The 26,418-nt window shown below is 44.0% G+C and overlaps 1 protein-coding gene across 4 annotated transcripts in view; it reads left to right on the forward strand.

Moving 5' to 3' along the window:
- The window catches only part of DHX36 (DEAH-box helicase 36), a 445,724-nt gene that overhangs the window by 289,148 nt on the left and 130,158 nt on the right, over positions 1-26,418 (forward strand). For all 4 annotated transcript variants that reach the window (XM_078667890.1, XM_078667891.1, XM_078667892.1 and 1 more), the window contains 3 exons: positions 8,945-9,088; positions 9,230-9,347; positions 22,945-23,043. In XM_078667890.1, the coding sequence (XP_078524016.1) occupies positions 8,945-9,088; positions 9,230-9,347; positions 22,945-23,043 (361 nt within the window). The remainder of the gene's footprint in view (positions 1-8,944; positions 9,089-9,229; positions 9,348-22,944; positions 23,044-26,418) is intronic.

A 26,418-nucleotide genomic window follows, 5' to 3' on the forward strand; every position in this document is an offset into this window, starting at 1 on the left:
TCTGTTCTACAGAGACTACAGCATAAGCAGCACTTAGGCCTACAAGTTCGTGTCTCATACATGAGCCATCCACGAACAGCTCCTCATCTTCCACAGGCAAAGGCATTTCCTTAATGTCTGGGCGTGGTTTAGTACTGAATTCTGTCAGGTCAATGCAGTCATGCTCGTCCTCTCCCTTGGCTTCTACAATCATTGAGTCAGGGAGTAGGGTGGCTGGATTCAGGATATTACACCGAGTAATGACTACATTTGCAGCACCCACGAGAATCTTCTCGTATTTAGTCAGCCGACTAGGGGTGAGATACTGGGTCTTAGTTCGGGTTAGTAAAATTACAACTGCATGTGGAACATACACAGTTACAGGATGTCCCATAACAATGGATTCGCTCTGTTCTAAACTCGTGCAAGTTGCAGCTACTGCTTTCAGACATCCAGGTAATCCAGCAGCCACTGGATCCAAAGTGGCAGAAAAATATGCCACTGGACGTCTAGTCAAACCATGCTCCTGAGTTAGGACCGACAGTGCACAATTGTCTCGTGTGTCACAGAATAGTGCAAAGTCCTTAGAATAGTCAGGCATCCCTAAAGCAGGGGCTGTACATAGACATTCTCGTAATTTAGTAAATGCTGTTAAGCTTTCAACATCCCATTCCACTGGGTCCTTTGCTCCTTTCTTTGTCATTTTTATCAAAGGCTTTGCCAGGACTGCAAATCCTACAATCCATTGCCTGCAGTAACCTACCACCCCAAGGAACATTCTGACTTCTTTCTGAGTACGGGGTAACTGCATGTTTCGAAATTATTTTGACTCTCTCTGAGGTAACTTTTCTGATGCCTTTTTCTATCTGGTGCCCCAGATATTTCACTGATTTTGTACAGAACTGCAATTTGTCAGGGGACACTTTGTCCTTTTTCACCTAGGTGATTCAGTAAAACAATGGTACAGGAATTTATATAGCGCAAATCACCAAGCGGTTTCTAAGCGCTTGCTTAGGGAACCCGTCCTGGTATTCCCCTGTGAGATAACCCCGGCAGGGTATCCGCAAGGTGAAAGCCAGGCTTCCCGCCGCGAGGGGCCGTTGTGGAGATTAAGCAAGCTATTGCTCAGAGTCGCAGAGTGTGAACCTGTGAATCGAGTAGGCACCGGAGCGAGAATTGTCGAGTCCATGGACATTTTAGGACTCAAGACCGAGCCGGGAATTGAACCCTGGTCCCGGGCTGACCTCTGCTTCCAGGTCTGCCTCCTCTAACCAGTGAGCCACACTTCTCCACTGTCAATAACACAATCTCTATGACTTTTAGATGCCACCAAAAGGTCGTCTATATATTGCACCAAAACAGATTTTCCAGGTAACACTAAAGATTCAAGGCATTTTTTCAGAATCTGATTAAAGATCGAGGGGCTTTCTGTGTACCCTTGAGGGACGCGATTCCAAACGAACACGTGATTGTCGAAAGCAAATGAGAAAAGAAATTTGCTGTCTGGATGCAATGGGATCGAAAAGAATGCGTGACATAGGTCTATCACGGTGAACCATTCAGCATCCCAGGGAATCTGATACAGGATCACTGCTGGGTTTGGAACAATAGGACAACAAGGAACAACAATCTTGTTTACCTTTCTCAGGTCCTGCACTACCCTGTATTTGCCACTAGGTTTCTTGATTCCAATTATGGGTGAGTTACATGGGCTACTCATCACTTCTTGTATGATGTTTGCTTCTAGCAATCTTTTTATTTCAATGGCAACTCCTGCTCTCACTTCGACACTCATCTTGTATGGCTTGATATTGGGGTAAACTGCATTTTCTTTCATGGCTATTTTGATTGGGTCTACATTTGCCATTAATCCTACATCCTTTCCAGTAAAATCCCATACATCTGGTTTCACTGTCTTTTGGAGTTCTTCGGGTAAGTCTTGTATAGTCATTTGTTTAATTTCTGAGTCCGGTCTGACTAACATTAATTTGTATATGCCATCTTCGTCTGGGGTCTGAATTTCGACGCCTTTTGGTGTGCAAAAGATAGTGCAGTTCATTTTGCACAACAAGTCACGTCCCAGTAAGTTCACTGGACTGGTGTCACAGACTACAAATCTATGCATTTCTTTGAAATTCCCTATTGTGATCTCCATGAACTCAGTAACTGGGGTACTAATCAATTGATTAGACACACCCACTACTTGGATTGCTTTTCCCGAGAGGGGTAGGTTTGGAATGTCCGCTGTTCTCACAGTAGAATGGGTAGCACCAGTGTCCAATAGAAAGGTGACATAATTTCCATCAACCTTTCCTTCAATGTATGGCCCTGACTGGTCTACCGGCAAGGAGGCGCCAAGTACACATTCCTCGTCCTCCCCTCTAAGGCCCCGTCAGTATTGATCGTCACAGAGAAAAGTATCCTTTAACAGAAACTGCGAAGTTGCTGCATTTCTATTCTCATTGCTTCCCTAGATCTCTATGTCATCACCCTGTGGTGATTTTCCCTTATAATTTGGTTTTGGCGCTCGGGGCAATTGACTTGCCTTTACCTGATGCTGGGTCTTTCTTGGTTTTTCATTCTGCGTCTGTGGAGTTAAATCAGGGGTTTGGGTATTATCATGCTGTAAATATGGACACTCGTCTCTCCAGTGCCCAATTTCTCCCGCACTGGTGACAGGGAAATTTCTTTTTAGCTTCTTCTCTGCTCATTTTTACTTTGGGTTTCCCACCACCCCCAGAGCCTTGATTTTGAGAATTCTTATTCATTTTATTCAATTGCTTTTCCTGTTGTTCTGCTAGCTTCACTTGTGCCCACATAACTTTTTCCTTCAGAGCCTTTCGCTTATCTGCCATCTCGTCCTCACAGTACTTGGCGTACCGTAAGACCTCATCCATTTTCTTAGACTGCCAACACATTTTATTATCTTTGATCCACTGGCAAATTTCAGGTCTTAAACCGTTTACAAACCTGTAAATGAAGTGGGTCATATCCTTCATCTCGATGTTGTCTATACCACTGTATGTTTTAAACACCTGTAACAGTCTTTCATAAAAGGAGTGCACAGTCTCATCCCTTTCCTGCGTGGTTCTATCTAACTTAGTCCAATCAGTTTCCTTTGCAGGCACCTTTTGTTTCAGGTGCAGAATTACCTGATCATATTTTGTCATCACTTCGCCAGATGGTGCTCCTGTGTTAGCGTCCCTCGGGTATTCCTCACTAGGCCACCCAATGGCAATCTTACATTCGGTCCATAAATCCACAGGAACCACTATATCGAAAAACCCATCCAGGTCTTTCCATAGGCATTTTTGCACCTTTACAAATCTTTCCACCTGCCTGTACCAGTCCACAGGTTTCTCTCGCAATTTTGGAAAGTCATTGGTAAAGGACACAATATCCTGTCTGGACCATGGAACGTGCACATATTTTCCACCTGGCACTTCACGCATAGGGTATAACTGCTCTGGCTTGTCAGCTTCTTTTAGAACGAACTCAGGAGTCGCCTGTTTGGATCTAGCCTCCTCTTTCTTCTTGGCCCATCTGGCTTTCCATCTTTCTACATCTCCCCATTTTTGTAATACTGTCAATAATTCTTTGACCTGTGCCTTTTTCCCTGACACATTCAGGTTTTCCAAATCTTTGTCTGAGAAATCTGCCCTGTACGGTTTTTGCAATGGTTTTGATTTCGAAATATCTATTCCCATACTAGCTGCAGTGTCGGTTAGTTTTTCATGGAGTACTCTGGCATTTCAGGTAAGACTCTTGCAGATAAACAGCAGCTCTTCCTCAGAGTAGGTATTTAATCTGTCTAATCCTACATTTCCTGCCATCAGTTCTTCTATTTCGACTCTGTTTGTAGAGATCTAAAGGTTTCGACTGAGGAACTTGTTTTTCTAATTCTCGACTCCATCTCTCAATTTCTTCAGGAGTCACTAACGTGACACTCTTAGTACCCGAAGTTGATTCCATTTGAATCTCCCTCGTGTTGAAAGGATTATGTCTTTTCTGCATCCTTTTTCCCGTATCCCTATTGGGCAAATCCATTAGCGAGACCTCAGATTCGCACTCACTTGTCTGGTCATCCACGATTAAGGGCTCTGGTCTTGGCTGTGCTATAACTGGGGTAATAACTGGAGTTTTTGGACTCCCTTGTTGGTCCCCATACAACGGAACCACTGGTCCAATAGTTACTGGGATTGTCAATGCTTCAGGACTGGTATTTAACTGGGAGATTTTCTGAATTATTTCAGCTCTCTGTTTAGCTAGAGCCTCTCATTCCTTTTTCTCCAATAACCTGTCTAAGGATTTTTCATGTAATACCTGTGGGGTCAGAATTGGAGCATAATTCGGGGCAGTGGGATGCGTCTCACTTGGTCCTTCACCATAATTAGGTTTTGGGAAATAACTTCCTGGGTTTAAATCTCTCGGTCCTTCCTCATACGGAGGTTTTAAAAACGGAATTCCTGAACTTGATGGTCTTTTCTCACCTCCGTAGGGAGGTCTAGAGCAAAAGTCTCTTTCTCGTGAGTATCTTGCCTCCCCACTAACTGGTATTCTTGGATAAATATCTCTCGTACCTATGGATCCCAAACCCTCGTTATAGGGAGGTATTTGACAACCCCCTCCTACACTTGCAGATCTGGCCTCGTCCTGGGGAGGAGGTCTTCGAGAATTATCCCCTTCACTAGAAGGTCTGTGTCCTTCATTATAAGGTGGTGGACTTCTTGTAAACATGTCATCTAATAATTCATCATCCGACTCCCCAATGGGCACCCAATGTTTACACTTTTCTGTTCTCTTTTCCCCTCCAGGAGGACCACCCATTGGCATCATTGGAAACAGTCCTTCTACAATCATATTCTGTCTCCACTGTTTCATCTTTTTTTCTCAGGTCTCTTGTTTCAATTTCGGATAAAATTTTGTTAACCCTTTATCCATTCGGGGCTTATCCCTTTCAAAAGCCTCGATTTCCCATTCCTCTAGTGCTTCGTACTGCGTTAATCTAGGTCTGGGATGTAAATCATTCATTCGGGTTCTCAAATTAAATAGAATCCCGCCATTAAATGTACCTTCTAACGGAAAAGCCAATATTCCGTCATCCTTGGTGTATTCCGCCCAGTTTTCCAACCACACACAAGAGTGATACCCTTTATCAAACATCATGAAAGATGCAAGAGTATTAGGTGGCGGAATGACAACACCTTCTCTGGTTCTAATCGGTTTGTCTTTTTTGAAATAATTTTTCACCTTGTTTACAAGTGACAACTTTCTCTTATTTCCGTACATAATGCTAGTGTTATGACCTTTCCACTGATCGTTCTCAAATCCTAAGTATCGAGGATCAGGTCTAGTATGCGGTCTATACGAGTACCACATACGATTTCTGCGCGTGACTCTGTTTACAAAATCACTTCCAATCCAAGTGCGTCTCTTATTTTTCGTGCGACCAATGAAATGCACAAATTCAAATAATCTCGAGCAATGGGTGCACGGCCTTTTCGCGAGACAGGTTCTCACGCTTCGGCACTCACCCCTCCTTTACAATTCCAGCTCCGCTACACACCCGCTGCGTCTACCAATCCCAGCGCGGCACAGAGTGACGTCAGAGCAGCTCCGCAACTGACTCCCTCCTTCACAAGGTAACGGAAACTTAATTTCTCTCTAAAAGTGCAAGTACTTTGTTATTTAACAACGAATACACATTCGCCACTGTACCCAAGTGTCTATAGACAGCAAAGATTTGTTTCACTGCAAGTAAACTACTTCCATTTACTTTTCACACACTACGGATAGATCTTTTCTGCCTACCCTTCACTCTAGCATTAGGGAACCTGCTACTTCTTTGACTCATCCACTCCTTTTTGGGATATATACAGAGCCTAAAGTTTCACCAGTGAACCCCTTTGCTATCACCCAAGCTCCGACGAACCTGCTACTCCTTCCGGTGTGACCCCTACTAGGTTATATCACGATAGAAGTTTTGCCAGCGAACTCGTTGCTATCATTTATTCAAACATACATTCAGAAAACCCTAGTTAGTGCTTCCAGTTCTACCTAACCTGCACCAACTTTCCTTAAGTCAGTGACCTCAAAACGAAGTGGATTCTCTTCACCACTCGCTATTTAATTCCCCGGGGATTCCCAACAAACATAAAAACGCTTTACTAACGAGTGTGTTAATACATATATCAGTACAATAATAAGAAAAACAATTAAAAACATTTCATAATTCTTCAAAGCAAACATTTCACGTGATTGATCAAGTCACAAAAATTGTTTACCCTTGTAGCAGCAATAAAATTTCTTAGCAGCATCCAACTTATCTAGCTTAACTAGTCCTACCAAACTTTAACTAGTCCCTAACCATAGCTCTGCTACCAGAAAATTACTGATAGAGATCGCGGGTCACCCGGCCAATACTTTCACCATACACGTACCAGGCCCATGTACTTTTCTCCAATTAAAATCATATATATTAATCGGGTGACCTTACACTCTCTACCACCAGTAACCCTGGGTTCCTTCCTATGCAATTCTAGTGTACCCGACTTACCAATCCACCGTTACGGGTACCTATGACCACAATGGATCAGGGAGCTAGCTGTAAAAGAAAAGCAGGCAAATACAAATACCGACTTTATATGTCTTAATATTCATTAATTGAACACAGACTACTGGGAAGTTTTAAAAGTTTATCTTAGAATTCAGAATTCGATAGTATACAATTTACCGCAAGAAGGCAATCTACAATCAGAATAACGAAAATCACATAACCATACAGGAAAAATATAAGGGCAACCATTTATGAATCTATGATGAGGAGAAAACAGGGAAAAATGCTAAACAGCTTTTTAGAAATGGAACTCAAGAATGCACACCTACGAATGGGCAAGCTTATGCACGTACTAGAATTACACTATTGGGACGTACTTCATGAGTGAGAATTTAGGAATCCTATCCATCTATAGGAAGGGTGAAGAAGTGGAACACACTATAGTTCTAGCATCATTTCTTTAAATCAGATTGCAGGAGAAAAGTATAAACCACATCTATAATTCATAAACAGTATGGAAAAATGTATACTAAAAGGTAGGGAAACATAGGGGCATGCTATGGAAATATATGCATTGACTCTTCATATAGTAGTTTGCGGAAAACATGGAAAATTTAACATATGCAAAGGTATGTCTTAATTGAAGCAAAGGCAGAAAAATAGAAAGGTGCAGTATAGAGTTTTCGCACTTATAATTACCTAGACTGGTGTGAAGACCAACACTGGCCACGGGTCAGTTAAGGACAGGATAAACCCCAAGGAAGGACAGTCATCAATGGGACAGCAGATGCAGAATGGACACCCCAGGACAGGACAGGAAAACCAGATTAGGATCAGGACAGGACCACCAAGGCACGACCAGCACCCGCAGTTCGGAAGCAACGCCTGCGCTCCACCCTCTCTGCAGCTATCAGTCAGAACCCCGATTGGGTTAGCGAACTCCCCAGCAAAGTGCTCTGCCAGCACTTAAGGTTTAGTAAAACCTTTGAGTCTATGGTCAAATTCGGACAGAGTGCTCCGCAGCGCTCTGTATTCAGTCACCTATTGAGTGCGTTGGGTCAGTGACAGGTCAGCTATTCAGACAAGTCGGACAATTTCTATGGCTAAACCTAGGCTAGATATACTGTTTTCGGGTCAGTGTACCACCCCCCAAATGTTGCAAGTGTCAGAATCCCCAATTTCGATTGGTCCCCAAGTAGGATAGGTTAACACACCAATCAGAACAAACTTCTTCAAGCCTAAATTTACATTTTATGGGACCGCCTAGTGATTTTGGGGTTCTCGCGAAAAGCTCGACAGAATACAATAGAAAATAACATTGGTATCGAACTAGGAACAGTTTAGCTCCATCCATCTGGGTCAGAGGTTGTGGTCACAGGAGCATCTTGACTGTGGCTGCCAGCTGGCTGTGTTCCATTGCTCAAGGCTGCCTTCTCCCTGGCTGCGTGACATGCGCAGTAGGGACTTTCAAGATGGTTCACGTCTCACTCAGACCCCCAATACAGCGGTACATGAAAAGTAAGCGAAAACAAATTAAAACATAGAAATAAATGAATTCATTGTATATCATGAATAGCTGCTTTATATTTCTTACTATAAAAATATACTATGCCATTATGAATAGGTGCAACAAAATAATAACACGAGAGCATCTTCGCAAGCTTCACCACGTTAAGACACAAACAGCCATTTTGAGGCTAGTACGTATGCGCACATTGTCCCACCAGAACTGCAACTACGTCACGTCACGTGAATGTGACTAACGCATGCGCAGAAGCAAATGCCCAAGCGGCGGCCATTTTAGGAACAAGGGTTAATTGTATTAGTAAAACACATATGCAAGCGTCACTAATATACACGCACATCCAAAATAAAAGGAAATTAGTAAGACATACAGGTTGAATTACAGGATTATAAGTTATTCGAGGTTCTTGATTCAAGCAAGTCACGTAATATGCGAAATCTTGCTCTATCAAAATGTTGCAGTGCTGTTTACCCACAACCTTTTGTTCTTTATTCAGTGTTTATTTCTCTGAATATTAAGTGACTCGCCTAACATTTGCATTGAGGAAATGCTGCCTGCACTGAGAAAATGTACACTTTTTTAGCTCCTCTCGGTTATGCCTGTTTTATCTAATAAGTGGACTCGTAGATTTATCAAAAATTCTCTTTCCATTTACTGATGTAACGTCCACCCATCAATGCAGATTTTAATTATGTTTTGTAATTGGAGAATTTAAGTTTCGGTTTTGCTTCCTGATTGTAAAGTACCAATAATTTACAAGCACTGATCAGTACATTGTGGCTGTTCATTGATTTTAGATCCATGTATAATCCAGTAAAAATTACAATTATCCTCGGCAGCTTGCCTTTTACAGTCTCTCACTTTGTCTGATATGTGTTTTTTAGCATTACCATAGATGATATTGTTCATGTAATAGACGCTGGAAAAATAAAGGAAACCAACTATGATACACAGAACAGTATCAGCACAATGGCTCCTGAGTGGGTCAGTCATGCAAATGCCAAGCAGAGGAAAGGTCGAGCAGGGAGGTAAGCAAACAGTGGTAAATAAAAAACAAGCTTTATTAAGAAATTACAATTTCTACATGTTTGCCTTTTCTAAATTAAGTGTACTTGGAACTGAAGAACTTAAAACTGAGTGAGATAAATGTGTACCTTTGAATTCTCCAGAGTTCAGCCAGGTTACTGTTACCATCTTTACAACAGCCTAAGAGACAGCCTTTTGGAAGACTATCAGTTACCTGAAATTTTGAGAACTCCTTTGGAAGAACTGTGCTTACAAGTCAAGGTACGCTATCAACAATTCTGGTGCTTATACAGATATGTCATTGTATTTTTTGATCTATGCATCTGTCACTTAGAGGCAGGGTCGTAATCAACACTGGTACTCCATACCCTTGAGTTACTCATGTGTGGCGTTCCCATATCCATGCAGATATGCACACCCTTGCCACATTCCTTTTTCTGCCAAACAGTATATATTGCCAACAGTATATATTGTAGCATCCTCTCACTCAGCAAATTCCCTCTGAGATTCCTTTTCCAGACAACTTGAGTCTTTTTCAACTATTTTTTTTTTGCTGTTCTTTTCCTCTGTACCCTTCTACCTTCAGATGTGATAGATTACACTATACCAGTTTCAAGGCTTGCTAGGTTTTGCTTTTGTCAGTTTGCAGCTACTGATCCACATAATGTCTGCCTCTTTTGCATGTGGAAAAGTCCTTCTTTGCTTCTCTGGAGCTCTGTGCTGCCATGAATACATGGACTTTCCAGAACCATCTGCCATGCTTGCAGAGTAAGGTTACACCAGTGCATAAAAGGACTCTTAGTGTCAATGACTGGGTAAAGAGTCAGTGATTTCTGCCTCAGGGCACACCTATACAAAGTAAGCTAAACTGCTTAGGCTGTACCGATTCATCACGGTACTAAGCAATAAGAGTGATTAACACCGGCAAGGATTAAAGTACACGGTTGAAAAGCCACTCATCCCCTGTACTTGTAGACTTGTTCCAGAGAACCTTTTTGTCCCAGTAAAAGTAAAAGTTGTAAAGCTGCAAAGAGCAGGAGTTTGACTTTAACAAGAATCCTTCTCTTTTCCTAAGTGTGGACCCAGCAACTGAGAGTCCTTCTGCTATAGTGACCACTTAAGTTTGAACCAAGGAGTTGAAGCAAGTTCCTCCTTGAGTGGTTTCCATTGCAGTCCCTGTCTTTTGCATTGGGTCCTTTGTCTAACACCTACACTTTCCTTGTGGCTGTTATCAGTTGCTGTATAGGAAGTTAGAGTGCTAGACCGCAGGAGAAGGGAGTCTTGTTCTGGGCATAAGCTGAGTTCCCATACAGACAAAGCAATGCAACTTCTGAAAGTAAAACTAAGTTTCTGCCTGGAGCCTAGAGCATACGCTCAGTAGCTTTACACAAGCTTCAAGGCGTCATTAAAGTAAAGTGCATGTGATAACATATATAGCAATACCAAAAGAAGTTTCACTTACAAACCAAACAAAGTGATTAAAAAGAATACAGTGAAATGATTAATAAGATATAATTTGATACAAGGATCAGTCACTGATATACTTTTAGTGTGGTTGAACATGTACTGTGTACCCTATTTGACATACTTATGATGGATCGTGGTCAGGCAAGACCTAGCAGGTCACTGTGGTTGGGTTGTACTTTTGAACTGTCATTCTTGTCATAGTACTTCAGAGGGTAAAAGCAAAGTCTTGGATGAAATAGCCTCCACAGTGTCAGGTACTTGGATTATTTTGGGCTTTCTGGTGTTCTGAGCTCTTCTGCAAAAGGTCATAGCTAAACAAATCAGGAAATCATATCCACCAGTATCATCACTGGGTGCACCTTCTTCACATTCTGATGACTGAAATCTATCAGTGGGCAAGGCTAGAAATTGCACCTGAGAAGGGCTTCAAGTGGTTGTATACAATGTTCTCGAGATCCAGCTGAAGTCTTAATTCCTCCAGCAAAAATGTTCTGAACATGACCAATAACTACGTTTCTTCTAAGATTACATTTTCATTGGGAAGCCAGAGCACCTGCCCTTAGTCCCCCAGAGATGGCAGACATCCAATTCCAAACTTTCAGACCTTGCAGCCAAACATATTAAATTCATTTTTGATGCTTCCGATATCCTCAAATCTCCAGGAACCACTCCATGCCACTTATCCTAGTGAGAAGAAAAGCTGCTGGAACCAGTTAATATTGCTGGTTCTTCTTCCATGATCTCCTTAGTATAAATGTACTATACTTAACTCCAGATCTTTGTACCTTGAAGATATTTATATCGTCAAGGTACATATTTGTGGAGTTGTATTAAAACTACTTACTCACAGAAAGTGACCTACACGATATTCTTGTCCATGATTTTTTCGACACGATATTCTGTCCCACAAAATTTGTGTTTCTGATATTATGCCCAAATACCCTTCTTATACCATCCATGTCTTCTGGGCCCATGAAAGGACATATTTCCATGCCCTGAGAGTATCTTTTCAAAGTCAGAAATTCAGGTGGGGCGGCAGTCCTTCCCCAGGCTGACAAGAAATCTTATTAGCAGCCAGTCCTCTTAGTCCAAACCAGTGTTGGCTTTTGAAATTTGGAAGTGCTGGGGTGTAATCCCTTCCTTGAATCAGAGCAAGTTAGTGAATTGAATAGCTGAACCTCTTGTGGTAAGTTGGGTGAAACGACTTCTCCACTGACAAATGTATATATAAATAGGACAGTATGGTGCATTTGACAGCATAATTGTCACATAAATAGGGTGGAAACCCAGAGTCTCTGAAGGGGCACTTTTCTGGAATGCCAAGCAAGGCTTAACTTCACAAGGGGTGATGAGCCTCGTGCTCCCAAAGAAATTTTCAAACAATGGTGGCAAAACATTTTTTTTCCTTCATGTAATGCCTCCCCCTAAAAATTGTTAAAGATCTACGTATATTACAGCCAGAAAAGAAAATCTGGTAAGGCAAGAGCATGTGGCCTATCAATTTTCAAAACGTATATTGCATCTTTCTTCATTTATATTTTCCCATCTAGCTCCATACCTACACACAAATTGTAATATAACCATGGCAGGAAGGGACGTAAGGTACCATCGAAGCAAAATATGCATTTAGTCTCCCTAACTCAGCATGAATTATTACTTAAATACCCTTATAAATATATTGTTAAAATGGATTGGTTTTGTCAAAACACCTATTTGACAGTTTCTTAAACATAAAGGCAGTACACCACAAAACTCAAAAGTAAATTTTGAATAAATTAGTAAAGTTTCCCCTGAAACAAATGCCTGTCATTTCAATCAGAAATACTTTTGTCTCGGAATGCAAGATTTGCATTGAATTCAAATATCTTTCATCCCCAGATATAACATTTTCAGCCAACACTTCTACGTGTAGTATCATACAGGACAGATTATATCTTTTATATCCATTCATTAGCATTCAATTCCAGGGCTACCTATCATATGGCATAGATTTTAACCATCTATATGATAGCTTATAAATATGTTCCAACAATAATCCACGCAAAAGTGTGTATTTGTTAAGCTTAGATTTTGCCTTCAGTCATTACCCGTAGTTCATTATACCTTCATTCTATTCCTCCGTGTGAGTATAAAATGTGATGTTCTCTTCAGAGTTTACTTTATTCATGAGGGTCTTAAGATCAGGGTATTCACATTTGTGACTGTCTTTCCTACGCAAAGTCCTGAAGACTCAGTGTAACTTATTTGTTTCTGATATCAAATGTGCTTCTGTCTGCTTGAATTCTGGGATTTACAGGAGTCTAGTGAGTTGCCACGACTGGGGTAAGAGTTCCTTATATAGGTTAAAGTAATCTCACCCTTATCCTCCTGCCCCTTATGTATTATGATTGTCCCTGTTCCAGTACCCTGATGTTCGAGGAGCCTTGTCATCCTGGAGGCTTCCCTACCTGCACAAGTCCCTATATGTAACGCCTGACCTGGGAGCAGGAGTCCTCTCTTTCAGGTATTTAAAACATCCCTTCTTTAGCAGGATGTGGCTGTAAGAAAGGTCTGTGTTTGAGACAAAGTTGCTGCTTTTAAGCCTGTAAGATATTGTGGCCAATGGGAAATCCGGTTGCATGTTTAAAAAAGAGCAGTTTAGTGCAGTGAAGCTAATTTCTGTCATTGTATAAACAACGGCTTCCTGTCTGCACAAAGGGTGCCACCTAACTAACCGCAGAAGCTACAGATATATCTGTCCTGAAGACCTGACGGTTTGGGGTGATCGGTTTCTTTTGTAACTGTGCCACTTCTGATGTGGATACAATGGCTTCCACTGGAAACAAAAAATATGAGTGGACTGTAAAGCAGCTCCAACTCATTATCAGTGACTGAGATTAATTCAAGCATTCCACCCATCACTTTTTCTCCCTGAGAAGCCATGGATGTAGGAAAGTGGGTTTCTGTTGCAGTAACCCCCCCCCCCCCCCCCTTTTTGCCAGACTACTGATGCATTTTGACTTGATGTGCCCTGGGTTCCTGCCAATCAGGTTCCTAGAGCCTGTGTTCTTTCCCCAAAATGAACCCAATTGGCATCTCTGGCCACCGGTCAGCCCCTGGTAAATGGTACCACAGGTACCTAGGGCACTGTGACCAGAGAAGGTCTCTAAGTGCTGCAGCACCTGTTTTGCCACCCTTAGAGGTCCTGTACCATCACACTCACCCACTGCCTTTGCAGGCTGCGTGTTTTGGTGCACAACAAAGTGAAGTCTTGACATGGCACACAGCCCTGTGTGCCAAGCCTACAACCCACTGCCCTGGCATAGGTCAGTCACCTCTCTAGCTGGGTGCACTATACCAGTGGTGAGGGTACAGGTGCATGAGCCCTGTACTACTACAGTGTCTAAGTCCATTCTTAGACATAAGTGCAGTGCTGCCATTAAGAGTATATGGTGCTGGGAGTTTGTCATTACGAACTCCACAGGACCATAATGGCTACACTGAAAACTAAGAAGTTTGGTATCAAACTTCTCAGCACATTAAACCCACACTGATGCCAATGTGGTATTTAATGGAAAATGCACACAGAGGGCATCTTGGAGATGCCCCCTGAAAACTAACCCACCACTAGTGTCCAGACTGAGTGGCTTCTATCAGCTGCCACCACCAGACATGTTTTTGGACCCCTGGGTCGAGAGCCTACTGCTCTCTGGGGCCTGAAACAATGCACATCCTGGGACGAGGTGCCAAGCCTCCTCCCTAGGATGGGCAGGGTTCACAAAGGGGAAGCTTCAAAGGCTTGCCGCCTTTGTGAGCTTCTCCAGGCCAATTGCTGCTTTCAGCAACTGGTCCCTGTTAGACCTGTCAGCCCTAGGGTGGTCTTTCACTATTTTTTCGCCGTTGCCTCATTTTTCCCACTTTTCTTTGTTGGCCTTAGGTCTCCGAGCATCTTTCATTGCTAATCAATGCTAAGGTGCAGGTGTTCTCTTCCCCCAACATGGCTGCCACTGGCCCCTGCTACTGCAGCGTGGTCTTTTTAGGCGCACTCTAGTTACCAGGAGCTGGCTGGAACCCCTAAACATTGTAACCATTCCAGCCTGCCTTGCCTGCCCACAGTTAGTGTAGGGAAGCTCCTGGAACCTTCTAGAATAGGGGCGGAGCCTGTTTTTCCCGCCTTAGAGGGTGGTCACCTGACCTGGGCATATATAAAGAAAGGAGGGAAAGTTTTTTGTCAGTTGGGGCTTCACTGACCTGGGGGACCCTACGCAGGAGACTTAGGCGGTAGGGCCTAGTCAGAAACCTATACCACTGGGGGTGACAGGGTTTAGGCGCTGCCCACCAAGCTGTGTAAGGAACACTGAACTAGCCCACTGATCTGGCCCGGCGGGAGGGAAACCCAGGGACCACCTGCAGTGACCTGCTGAGGAATCCTGTCAGCAGCCTTCAACTCATTCCCCCCTTCTCAAGAAACCAAGAACCTGCTTCCACAAAAGGGCGCCAGAACCACCAAGCGCCAAGAAAGAAAACTTACTACCCACAGGACTTCTGGGGATCAACCAGGTATTGGCGCTCCCTGACTCCACCTGGGTCCCCTTTGCTGATCTGCCACTGTCGTGTGGCCTATCCTGCCTGAACTGTCGCCAAAGCACTCCCCTACAAGGCCCTGAGAAGCCCTGTGGCTCTAGAGACCATGGTTGCCCTGAGGCGCTAGGCCCACGAAGCGCTCTGGCTGAGCCCGCCTCTGCTCCTGTTCTGGAGCCTGAGAAGCTGTGTGTGCCCCCCTGCTGGGCACTGGGCCGCGCCGCGTCCAGAGAACTGGAGAGCCCCCGAAACGCTGGTGCCCGGACTGCTGTGAGGCGCTTAGAAGCACCTTGTCCCAAAGCGCCGTGTCCCCCGCAAGAGCGCTGCCGGAGCAACTCACCGCCACGGCCCGGAGCTGTCTGTGTCCCCCCGGCGGCCCTCGGAGCCAGGAGAGGGCTGCCGCTAAGCCAGAGTAGGCCACGCCGGGCCTGCTGACGCTGCTCACCACCGCGGCCCGGCCTAAGCGTGAAGAGTCCCTGCGGCGGCCCCCGGAGCTTTGGGGAGGCCGCCACGAAATACCAGCAGGCCGCACTAGGCCGACGAAGCCTGAGGCTGCAATCTCCCCTCACGTGACGGGGGCGCCACGTCATTAGCCGCGCCCCCACCCCTACTGCTGCCCGATTGGCTCGCTGGGACGCACCCCCTCAGGCGAGGCCGCTGAGTGGCCTGACGTCGAGTGAAGCCTGGACAGGCCGAGAATCCTCACGGAGGGGGCCCGGAGAACCGAGAGCCCCCTCCGACGTGTTGCACCCCTGAGGCTGGCTGTACCATCGGCGCTGGGGCCCGGGTAGCCCGGCTGCCACCCACGACTGCCACCACAGCGCCAGCCCCACCGGAGAGCTCTAGAAAGAGCACGAGCCCTCCCCGAACCTCCGCAAGGGCCCGGGAAGGGCCGAAGATTCCAGGTAAACCCCCGGGGAGGAGGGCAGAAGTCCCCGAGAAGGCCATGAGTTCGCTTCTCCCCTGGGGAAAACTGTTGCTGGGCCCTGTTGGCCCTATTTGGCCCCCTGTAAGCACTGGAACTGGGCCAGGGCCCCAAAAGACACCATGGGGGCCTCAATTCATAAAAGTTAACCCCTGATTAGGGGCTGTTATGAGATGCCTGACTAATATAGCCCAGTTAATAAAATGGTTTCCCCATGCTTATGGGATGGTTTTCCTATGCTGAACGAACTGTTCTTCCTGCCCCAGTGTTCTAACTTCTACCTACCAACAGGGTTACTCTTGGGTGCTGAAATGTTTGTGCCTGCTTAGTGTAGGTACTGAAATGTTGATTCTGACCTACTGACCTGGGGATTGAAATGCCTCCAGTTCTATAATGAAGAGGTTGCTTACATAACGAGATGGTCATTCCTATTCAAGGAAATGTTGGCCTTACCTAATGAGATGCTTGTTCTTTTATAAGGAGATGTTGCCTGATTGTTATTGAAATGGTTATTGAAATGTGCTGCATTGTTGAATTGCTCCCTGTGCTCTACTCTAATGAAATGTACTAATGAGTTCTTGATACCTTGAACATTGATTACCCTGATTCTAATCCTATATAAAAGCTTATTGATTTGAATCAAACTTACTGGTGTGGTGTCAGTCTTTGCGTGCATTTATTTTCTCAGTGGAAGTGTGTGCTGTGTAGTCACTTAACACCTAAGCTTTCGGGTGCCTACCTGCTCGTGCCAGGCTACCCCCGGGGAACTGGTGACCCCAGTTCTTACAGTCTCCAATCGTTCTGACCCCCACTTTGAGCGGGAGAACCAGCTGGAAAAACAAGTGAGGAAGAGAGGTGTGCCCACCTCTGCCAACTCCACCCCTCAGGTGGGGGAGGTGAGGTGAAGCACGACTCTCAGTCCACGCCATCTTGAAGATGGGGGGACTCAGCCAACCAGGGACAGGCACATGCCCCCTCCCACCGGAGGCTGGCATAATAGGGGTGTACCCACCCCAGGGAAGGGTCCCAATGGCCCCTGCCTTTTACCTACCTGTAACACCCCTAAATCTTGTATTTAGGGGCACCCCGGAACCTTGCTTCCTCAGACAAGAAGAAACTACAAGTAGAAGGACCGAACAACTGTGCAGCAGCTAACAAGAGGAAGACGCCCACTGACATGGCCCCAGCCCTACCGGCCTGTCTCTCCCTTGAAACTCTCCTGGGAAATTCCGGTGTGTCCTGCAGCCAGCAACCTCGAAAACCCCAGAGGACCTGCCTGCTTACAACTCCAAAGACTTTGTCTTCCGTGAACACCGGATTTGTTCATCTCCAACCTCTGGCCTTGGCCGGAAACAGCGAATCTGCACCACTCTGCTACCGTCGTCCACGGCCCGAGCTTGAGTGGGCAAACACCACGAGGAGGTCACCCCGGCTCATAGGGGAGTGAACTCGCAGACCACTGGTGAGGCCCTGCCTCCTGATAAGGAGTCCGAGTTAATTGATGCCTCTTGCAAAAGGGTAGCCTTACGGGCAGCTAATCACTGGCGCATTGCCTATGTTCAGGCTTTGCTAGCCAGATACAATAGAGCTCATTATAATGAGCTGGGAAAACGTATCCAATTTCTGCCTGATGAGCACAAATCTGAGGCAAATAATCTAATACGAAAGGGAAAACTGATCACCAATTCCTCCATCAAGTGCACGTTGGATTCAGCAGACACAGCAGCACGTGCAGTAAACACCAGTGTGTTGCTACGCAGACACGCATGGTTAGGGATGTCTGGTTTCAAATCTGTGGTACAGGCCTCCATTCTCAATCAGCCCTTTGATAAAGAACACCTCATTGGTCCAGCAGTTGACACCCCGCTGGAAAAAATGAAAAAAGATATTGAGGTCGCAAAGTCCATGGGGGCTTTACATTTACCTACTAATAGAGGTTCCTTTCACCGCTTCTTTTACAGGGATGGTTCTAAAAATGTTACCACAGAAAATCCCTCCTCCTCTTACAAAGGCAACAACCAATCGCTCTCGTCAAGAGGAGGTTTTAGTGGAAGCAATGGTAAGGGAAGAGGCAGAGGCAACTCCACACGCACTTCCCCTGCTAATAACAAACAGTGACTTCCTTCCACTACCCCCCCGATCACTCCACTCCTGTTGGTGGACGTCTCTCTCAATTTCTCCCTGTCTGGAACAACATCACCTCAGACAAATGGGTTTTACAAATTACACAATATGGTTACTCTCTTGGACTTACAGACACTCCCCCAAACGTTCTTCCAAGATCACATGCAATGTCACAGGAACATCTTACCCTTTAAAAAAAAGAGGTTCGCTCCCTGTTACAAAAAGGATCAATAGAACCAGTCCAATTACAAACATCAAGGGACCGGGGTATACTCCCTGTACTTCTTAATTCCCAAGAAGGGCTGCTCTCTCAGTTCTGTACTAGACCTCAAACAACTAAATCCATACAGTCAATCGGACCACTTTCCCATGAAGGGCGGTTCTCTCAGACTTGTACTAGACCTCAGACAACTAAATCTATACATTCAGTCGTGCCACTTTCCCATGGTCACACCCCAACAAGTGCTTCCGCTCCTTCAACAGGACGACTTTCTGCCAACTCTGGACTTAAAGGACGCCTATTTCCATATCCCAATACATACTGCTCATCGCAAGTACCTAAGGTTCTTAGTAGCAGGACAGCATTATCAGTTCAAGGCCCTTCCATTCGGAGTAACTACCGCACCCTGAGTTTTCACCAAGTGTTTAGCGGTAGTCGCAGCTCATCTTCAAAGAGAACACATTCATGTCTTTGCATATCTGGACGACTGGCTCATAAAAGCCACAATAGATACACAAAAGGCTTTGGCCTATCCCAATCCGGCCAGAATCCGCAACATGCAGACTCTAATCTGCAACTTCCAGCCTCAACACTTATTGCCAGCTCAAATGTTCATGCAGTTACTAGGGATGACGGGTTTTGCATACTAATAGTTCCTTACGCAAGACTTCACATGTGCCCAGTTCAGGAGTGCTTAGCATGTCAGTGGAACCAGGCTTAGGGTTTATTATCAGATCTAGTGTTGGTGGACGGCCGCACCCATCATTGTGTGCAGTGGTGGAATACACAAAACCTTTCAAAAGGGAGGCCCTTCGTTGACCCATCTCCACAGATAGTGATAACAGCAGACGCATCGCTCACTGGTTGGGGAGCTCATCTCCAGATGAATACAATTAAGGGCATGTGGATCCTACAGCAAAAGCAGCTTCACATAAATCATCTAGAACTGCTAGCAATTTTTCTAGCGCTTAAAGCGTTTCAAGTTCATCTAGTGGGCAAAGCTGTCCTGATCCGTACAGACAAAATGACAGCAATGTACTAAATACAAAAACAGGGGGGACACACTCTCCCCAGGTATCACAGCTAGCACAGACCATCTGGAGATGGGCCAAACATCACAGAATGTTTCTCCTTGTAGAACATCTTCCTGGAGTAAACAATCCGATTGCAGATCTGCTCAGTCGTCGGAGACAACAGATTCGCGAATGGGAACTCCACCCTCAAGTTTTCCTCCCCTTCTTCCAAATGTGAGGATTTCCAGACATAGGGCCATATGTAGGTAAAAGCCATTTAGCGAGTCCTTAACAGTGATATTTAGGGAATCTCTATTAAGGACTCGCAAAATGCTATGTATGTAGGAATCTCAATACTTTTTGCGATTCCTACACATTCCTTATTTGCGACTTGCAAATTGTGAGTCGCAAATCAGGAATGGCTTCCCATTCATTCCTATGGGCCAAGAGGCCCACAGGAATTAATGGGAATTAAATGCGCAATTTGCGAGTACCCAGTAGGTACTTGCAAATTGCTCGCGCTATCTCAAGGGTGCAGGGGTTCCAGAAGGACACCCTGTTGCACCCCTGAATTGTGCATGTGTGCACATGTGGCGCATGTTCATGCCCTAAGGGCATGTATGTGTGCCACATGGCACTTTAAAAAAAGCAAAAAAGTGCCTTTTTAAAGGAAATTGCAAATTACCACAACTTGAAGTTGATGGTAATTTGCGATTCCTTTAGGCAATATCGCAATTTGTGATGCCTTCTTGCATAGCATTTAAAGAATCGCAAATTGCGATTCTCTAAATGCTTGCGCAAAATAAGGAATCACAATTTTTTTTGCAATTAGGTTTAAACCTACCTACATAGCACAAAGCTAGATTGCAATCGCAAACGCTGAAATTCGCAATTTGCCTTGCTAAATCTGGCCCATAGATCTGTTCACCACAAATCTAAATACAAAATGCCCAAATTTTGCATCCAGACCTCCACACCCCTTGTGCAAGGGCAATGCACTATGAATGAATTGGTCAGGGATATTTGCATATGCTTTTGCGCCTCTCCCACACATTCCATTAGTGGTTTGGAAGCTCAGACCAGCGTCCCAGACATTAATCCTAGTTGCTCCCACATGGGCCCGACAACCCTGGTTCACAACCCTGTTGGAGCTGTCAGTGGTTTGTCACCTAAAATACACCTCACTCCCAATCTGCTCACGCAGAGCCATGGCGAGATAACACATTCAGATCCCAGCCACCTCAGCCTTGCGATCTGGCACCTAAAATCTTTAAGTTTGGCTACCATCATCTTCCGCCCGACTGCATGAACATTATCAAAGAGGCTTGGCGTCCTATCACAAGAGCATGCTATGCAGCAAAGTGGAAGCGATTTGTAATATACTGTAATACCAATCAAATAGATCCAATGGACGCTTCAGTTTAAAACATAATTTGCTATTTACTACATCTGCTGCTTTTCAATTTAGCGTACTCTTCCATATGCTTACATCTTGCTGCAATAGCTGCATACCTACAGAACAGACAATATCTGTCTTTTTAGAGTACCTGTCATCAAAGCATTTATGAAGGGACTTACGAGAATCATTCCTCCAAGGCTTCCACCTGCTCCAGTGTGGAATCTCAACATTGTCCTCACCAGGCTAATGGGTCCAGCCTTTGAACCAATGCATAGATGTGGAATACACTTTCTTACTTGGAAGGTAGCTTTCCTCATAGCCATCACATCTCTGAGGAGGGTAGGTGAGCTTCAGGCACTAACCATAAAAGAACCATTCTTACAAATACAACAAAACAAACTGGTTCTTCAGACCAACCCTAAATTCCAACCAAAGGTCATTTTGGCTTTTCATATCAACCAATCTGTTGAGTTGCCTGTGTTCTTTCCTCAACCAGATTCTGTGGCAGAACGTGCTTTACGCACTTTAGATGTGAAAAGAGCAATTCTTTACTATATAGAATAGACAAAACCTTTCTGCAAAACAAAACAGCTATTTGTCGCTTTTGCTCCACCTCATAAAGGCAGTCCAATATCAAAATCAGGCATTGCAAGGCGGATAATCAAGTGCATTCAAAAAAGCTAAGCAAAAGCAAAAAGAACTTTTAACTATTCCTCATAGCGCGCACTCCACCCGCTAACAAAGGGCTTCTATGGCATTTTTAGGAAACATACCAATAGATGACATCTGCAAAGCTGCAACATGGTCTACACCTCACACATTCACAAAACACTATTATGTAGATGTTTTAGCAAGACAGCAAGCGATTGTGGGCCAAGCAGTTTTATGTACACTATTTCAAACCACTGTAACAGCTACAGGTTAGCTGCCGCTTTGGGAGATAACTGCTTTTTAGTCTATGCACAGCATGTAATCTACAGCTCACATGCCTCAAACGGAAAATTCTACTTACCCAGTATGCATCTGTTCTTGGGATTTAGAGCTATAGAGTCGCATGCACCTACCCGCCTCCCCAGGTACCGATACCTGTTGCAGTTACATCTTACTTGGATACATAAATATCCAATAATAATAATACTAACTCCATTATCACCCTCTGCGGCAAACAGTCTTACAATGGAGTTGATGCCCCTGCGCACTATCACTGAAAGGAGGAGGCACCTACCTCGTTACTGGAAAAGACTTCTTGAACAAAAACAAAGAGCAAACATCCGGACCCATAACTGGATGGCAGGCTCTGCACCGCATGTGACTCTACAGCTCTACATGCCAAGAACAGATGCATACTAGGTAAGTAGCATTTTCCTTATGAGCTTATGATTAGTGGTGTGGGCATTGTTGTTTGGATTAGCTAACTGGAGCGATCGAATTTTAGGAGGGTTAGGCTTTAGATTATTTTCTAGGCAAATCTCTGTTAGAGGTTTATTTTTATTAAAAGATAGAAAATATGTTGGAAATACATTTTTTCTCTGTTCATGCTTTTGGATGCCACACGTGCAGAGAAATACTGTAGTGTTTGAGTTTAATGATGATGCCTGCGAGAACTGTTGTTAGAGGGTAAATTATTTCTTAGTCGTGTTGCACCACTGAATTGACATGCCTGGTATTTTCTGCACAACCTATTAAACAGTGTTTAAAAGCTATCAACAGGTGACTCATTCACATGAATTACATAGCTCTAAAGAATTGTCCTAATTGTTTTTAAATCTTTTTAAATGTTTACTTCTCAGTACTTTGCCTACCATTTTCCTCTTCCTTTACTAATTCCAGTAGTTTTTTCTTTATCTATTCCATCTTTTTTGTTTCCCTATGTACTACCTTGTACAAGCTGGTTGTGCTGAAAGAGCCAACTAGTTGCCTTTCTGGAAGTTGTGCAGCATTTGATTTCTTTTTTGATGGTTTCTTTTTTTTCATTGGACAATGTCATTTGTTTTTCAACCATCTCGAAAACAGTATTAAAATATTTTTTGTAGGAATCGTTAAGTCTAAGGGTAAAGCAATCATTTAATATATATTTTACCCAAAATACGTATTGCAATTATTTATTATATCCATGTTTTTTCTGAATTAAAGTGGACCTTCTTTTTCAGATTTTAAAACTTGGTAGAATTGCCTCATTTTTATGTCGATTGTTGGATCCACCAACCACAGAAGCCATTGACCTAGCTATAAAGCATCTTCTGGATCTGGTAAATTTAATTGTATTGTTCAAAGTTAAAACTTGTGTGTGTGTGTTTTTTTTATTTATATTTTTTTAATTAATTTCAAAGGTTTTTTTCTGTTATAGTAATTCCGTCCACCAATATCATAAGCCTGTTCCCTCATAGCTGGATTGTGGTTACAACCTGTAGGACCTTTAATACTGTTTTTAGACTAAGAATATTTCTCAGCTCTGACAAACACCTACAATCATATCTGGTATTTTATCCAACCATACTTCTATTTACCACAGGTAGTTATGCAGTACAACTACATGTTTTGAAAATTATTTTCCTTTATTGTTAATATCAAACATGACACTTTACATACACTAAAGATTGTTTTTACATAGGTTGGTTAAGTTCCACAAGTATGTTTATGTAAGAAGCAATTCAACTTCTGGGGACAGCGATCTTGTTATACAAATGATAACTCTTTTGGTGGAAGTGGTTTCCAAACCTACTAAGATTATGGATCCATTGACCCTGGTACACTATTGGTTGTTCGGGTGAGCCCTAGTGTTGGACCTGACAACTGAAATATTTAATAAGATGTAGTTCTTCTGATAGCGACTTCTAGCAGCAGATTCCTCAGCTTATGAATATTCCCCAGGCATCAGATGAATCTGGGAACTTTTCAGCAGTACTCCAGGGCGCTGTCAGGTGATGCCACACTGGCATGTTCCACTCTGTAATTGTTGTGCCGAGCTGATAGAGGCTCAACCCCTGCGTACGGATGTCTGCTTCTTTCTTGCCATGGCACCAGATGCAGATTCAGACCTACCTTAGTGTCTCTCAACAAAATTTTAACAGAGTTAATTTCGAGCCTCTCCTTGGCGCCCAGACGCAGAGCCCCAATATCTAATTGTTTGTGACCAGTGTGCAGATATCTAGACTTGGGATCTTATAATGGATAGAGTCCAATTTAAGAAAGGGGAGGATCAGTGAAGAATCTGCGGCTAAATAGTTTCTACTAGAATGCACGTTACTGATGTGGAGAAGTGTGGCTCAGGGGTTAGAGGCAGCAGACCCAGAAGCTGAGATCGGTCCTGGACCAGGGTTCAATTCCCCGCCTCGGCGGGGTCTTGGGCTAAAAATTCCACGGACTCGATAATTCTCGCCCCGGTGCCTCCTCGACTCACGGGTTCACACTCTGCGACTCTGGGCAATAGCTTGCTTAATCTCCACAACGGCCCCTCGCGGCGGGATGCCTGACTTTCACCTTGTGGATACCCTGCTATCTCACAGGGGAATACCAGGACGGGTTCCCTAAGCAAGCGCCGGGACACCCACTGCGGGTAGCTGTGCGCTATATAAGCTCAACTACATTTACATTTACATGAAGTAACTGGTTCTTCTAATAGAGATTTACAGTCACAGAGTCCTCACCTTTTGAATAGATACCAAGCTGTATCTCTCTGTAGATGCGTTTGCAAATGGACTCCAACCAGAAAGTCCTGCAGGACCGAGTGGACATAATGCTACTCTTGATAAACCTGCCTCTCCAGACAGTAATGCTTTGTAAACGTATGGAAGGACGCCCACGGACCTGCCTGGAATATGTCTAAGATAGGGACTCCAAGTGCTAATATAGTGGAAGCAGATTTGACCCTGGTAGAATGAGCATGCAGTCCTTTCTGAGGCTGCTTTTTGGACCATGCCTAGCAGATCTTAATGGAGAGCCAGTATAGCGGGAGATGGTTCTCTTCTGCACTGGCGTGCCTTTTTCTGCTACAGAGGACCCCCACAAAGAGCTGATCGTCCACCCTTGGTACAATCAATGTAAAAGCTGTGCGCTTTCTTGTGATCCTGCAATTGAGCTTCTCCTCCTTAGAGGGGCAAGGTGGAGCATAGGATCAAGCAGGGTGATAGTTTGACTGTCGTGGACTGGCATCACAAATTTTAGAAGAATTTAGGCTTGCATCCTCTGAATATGCACAGCGGAGCATGCTCCCAGACTCTTCTCCCAATTTGCTGTAGACGTCCAACTTCCACATCGCACAGCCTGCTGTATGCCCATTCTGCACTAGCCCTCTGCCCATCAGCTTTCAGCTTTATGTGCAGCGGATGTTGGTTGCTGGGCTTGCCTGGCCTTAATATGCTAGCTTCCAAATTTCCTATAGATTAATTGAACTGCATCTAAGTTATCAGTGTTAAAAATCGAATTGCTTTCCCATTTACCTATGCAGCCCACCCAACTGATCTACTTGAAACTTGACATAATCAACATAAACTTGACAAACGTTTTAAAATATTTTGTATGGATTCATCAGACTGTGCCAAACGTAGTAGCAGATGGATGCTTCTTGTACCCGCTGCCCTGAAAGCTCCTCCCTCCTTGATAGGGACTGTCAGTGATTGAGAAAGCCAAGAGTAGGCTAAACATGTTGTGTTTCTGACACATGTTTTGCAGGTCCATCAGATAGTGTCAAAGTTATAATATATAAAAAAAAAGTTGATCTTCCTCCAGCCCACCTTTCGGTCTGCACAAAACCTGAAATACCTGCGCTGGGTGTTAGAACTAACTGCCTGCCACATTTGATTTAGATTTATCAAATGGTGCTAAAGCAATACGCAATGGAACATTGTATTGCCCTCTTTTAACTGCCCACCCTGAATGGATTGGTACAACACTTGACATACCAATCAAAAAACAAAATCTTTCAGGCTTTTAGCAAATGTTGGCTCTCCTGATGTTGTTAGCTAATGACCACTTTTCTGCCCCCCAAACCCTGTGATGAAGCTGCATGAACTTACAAATATGAAAAGAAGATCAAACATGCTAAGTTTCTGCCCATTTTCTACAGATTTCTACAGATCCATGAAATGGTGCCAGAGTTATTAGTAAATCAAAAATACTTTGGAGTATCACTTCAATTTTAACTTTACCCACCTCCCTACTGGATTTTCATGAAACCTAAAAACATGCAGTGGGTATCAATTGCTAAATACTTGACACTCTTCACACAGATTGAGCAAACGGTGCCAAAGGTATAAGCAAATTAACATGTTATTGACCCTCCCCCTTTAAACTCTGCTCCCCTATAAACTATGCTCTGCCTTCATGGACTGGCACAAAGGTTGATATGCAAGTTGAAAACTATTTCATACTAGCTCCAGTCAGATTTTGAGCATATTAATCACAAAGTGCCAAACGTAATATCATATGTCCACTCCCACCACCCCTTGTACAAATTCAAAAATGTCAATGGTAATGGGTATGTATTTACAGTGCTTAATATTGGCAAATCTTGCTAGTTATTAGCAAATTAACTAATGTTTTTCCCACAGATAAGATATACAAAAGTGTTAATCCTTTCAATCCCACACAGCACCTTTTTCAAATACTGATATCTCAGAATCTAC

Source organism: Lissotriton helveticus, chromosome 11 (genome assembly GCF_964261635.1).
Source record: "Lissotriton helveticus chromosome 11, aLisHel1.1, whole genome shotgun sequence".
In the NCBI taxonomy this organism is placed as follows: Eukaryota; Metazoa; Chordata; class Amphibia; order Caudata; family Salamandridae; genus Lissotriton; species Lissotriton helveticus.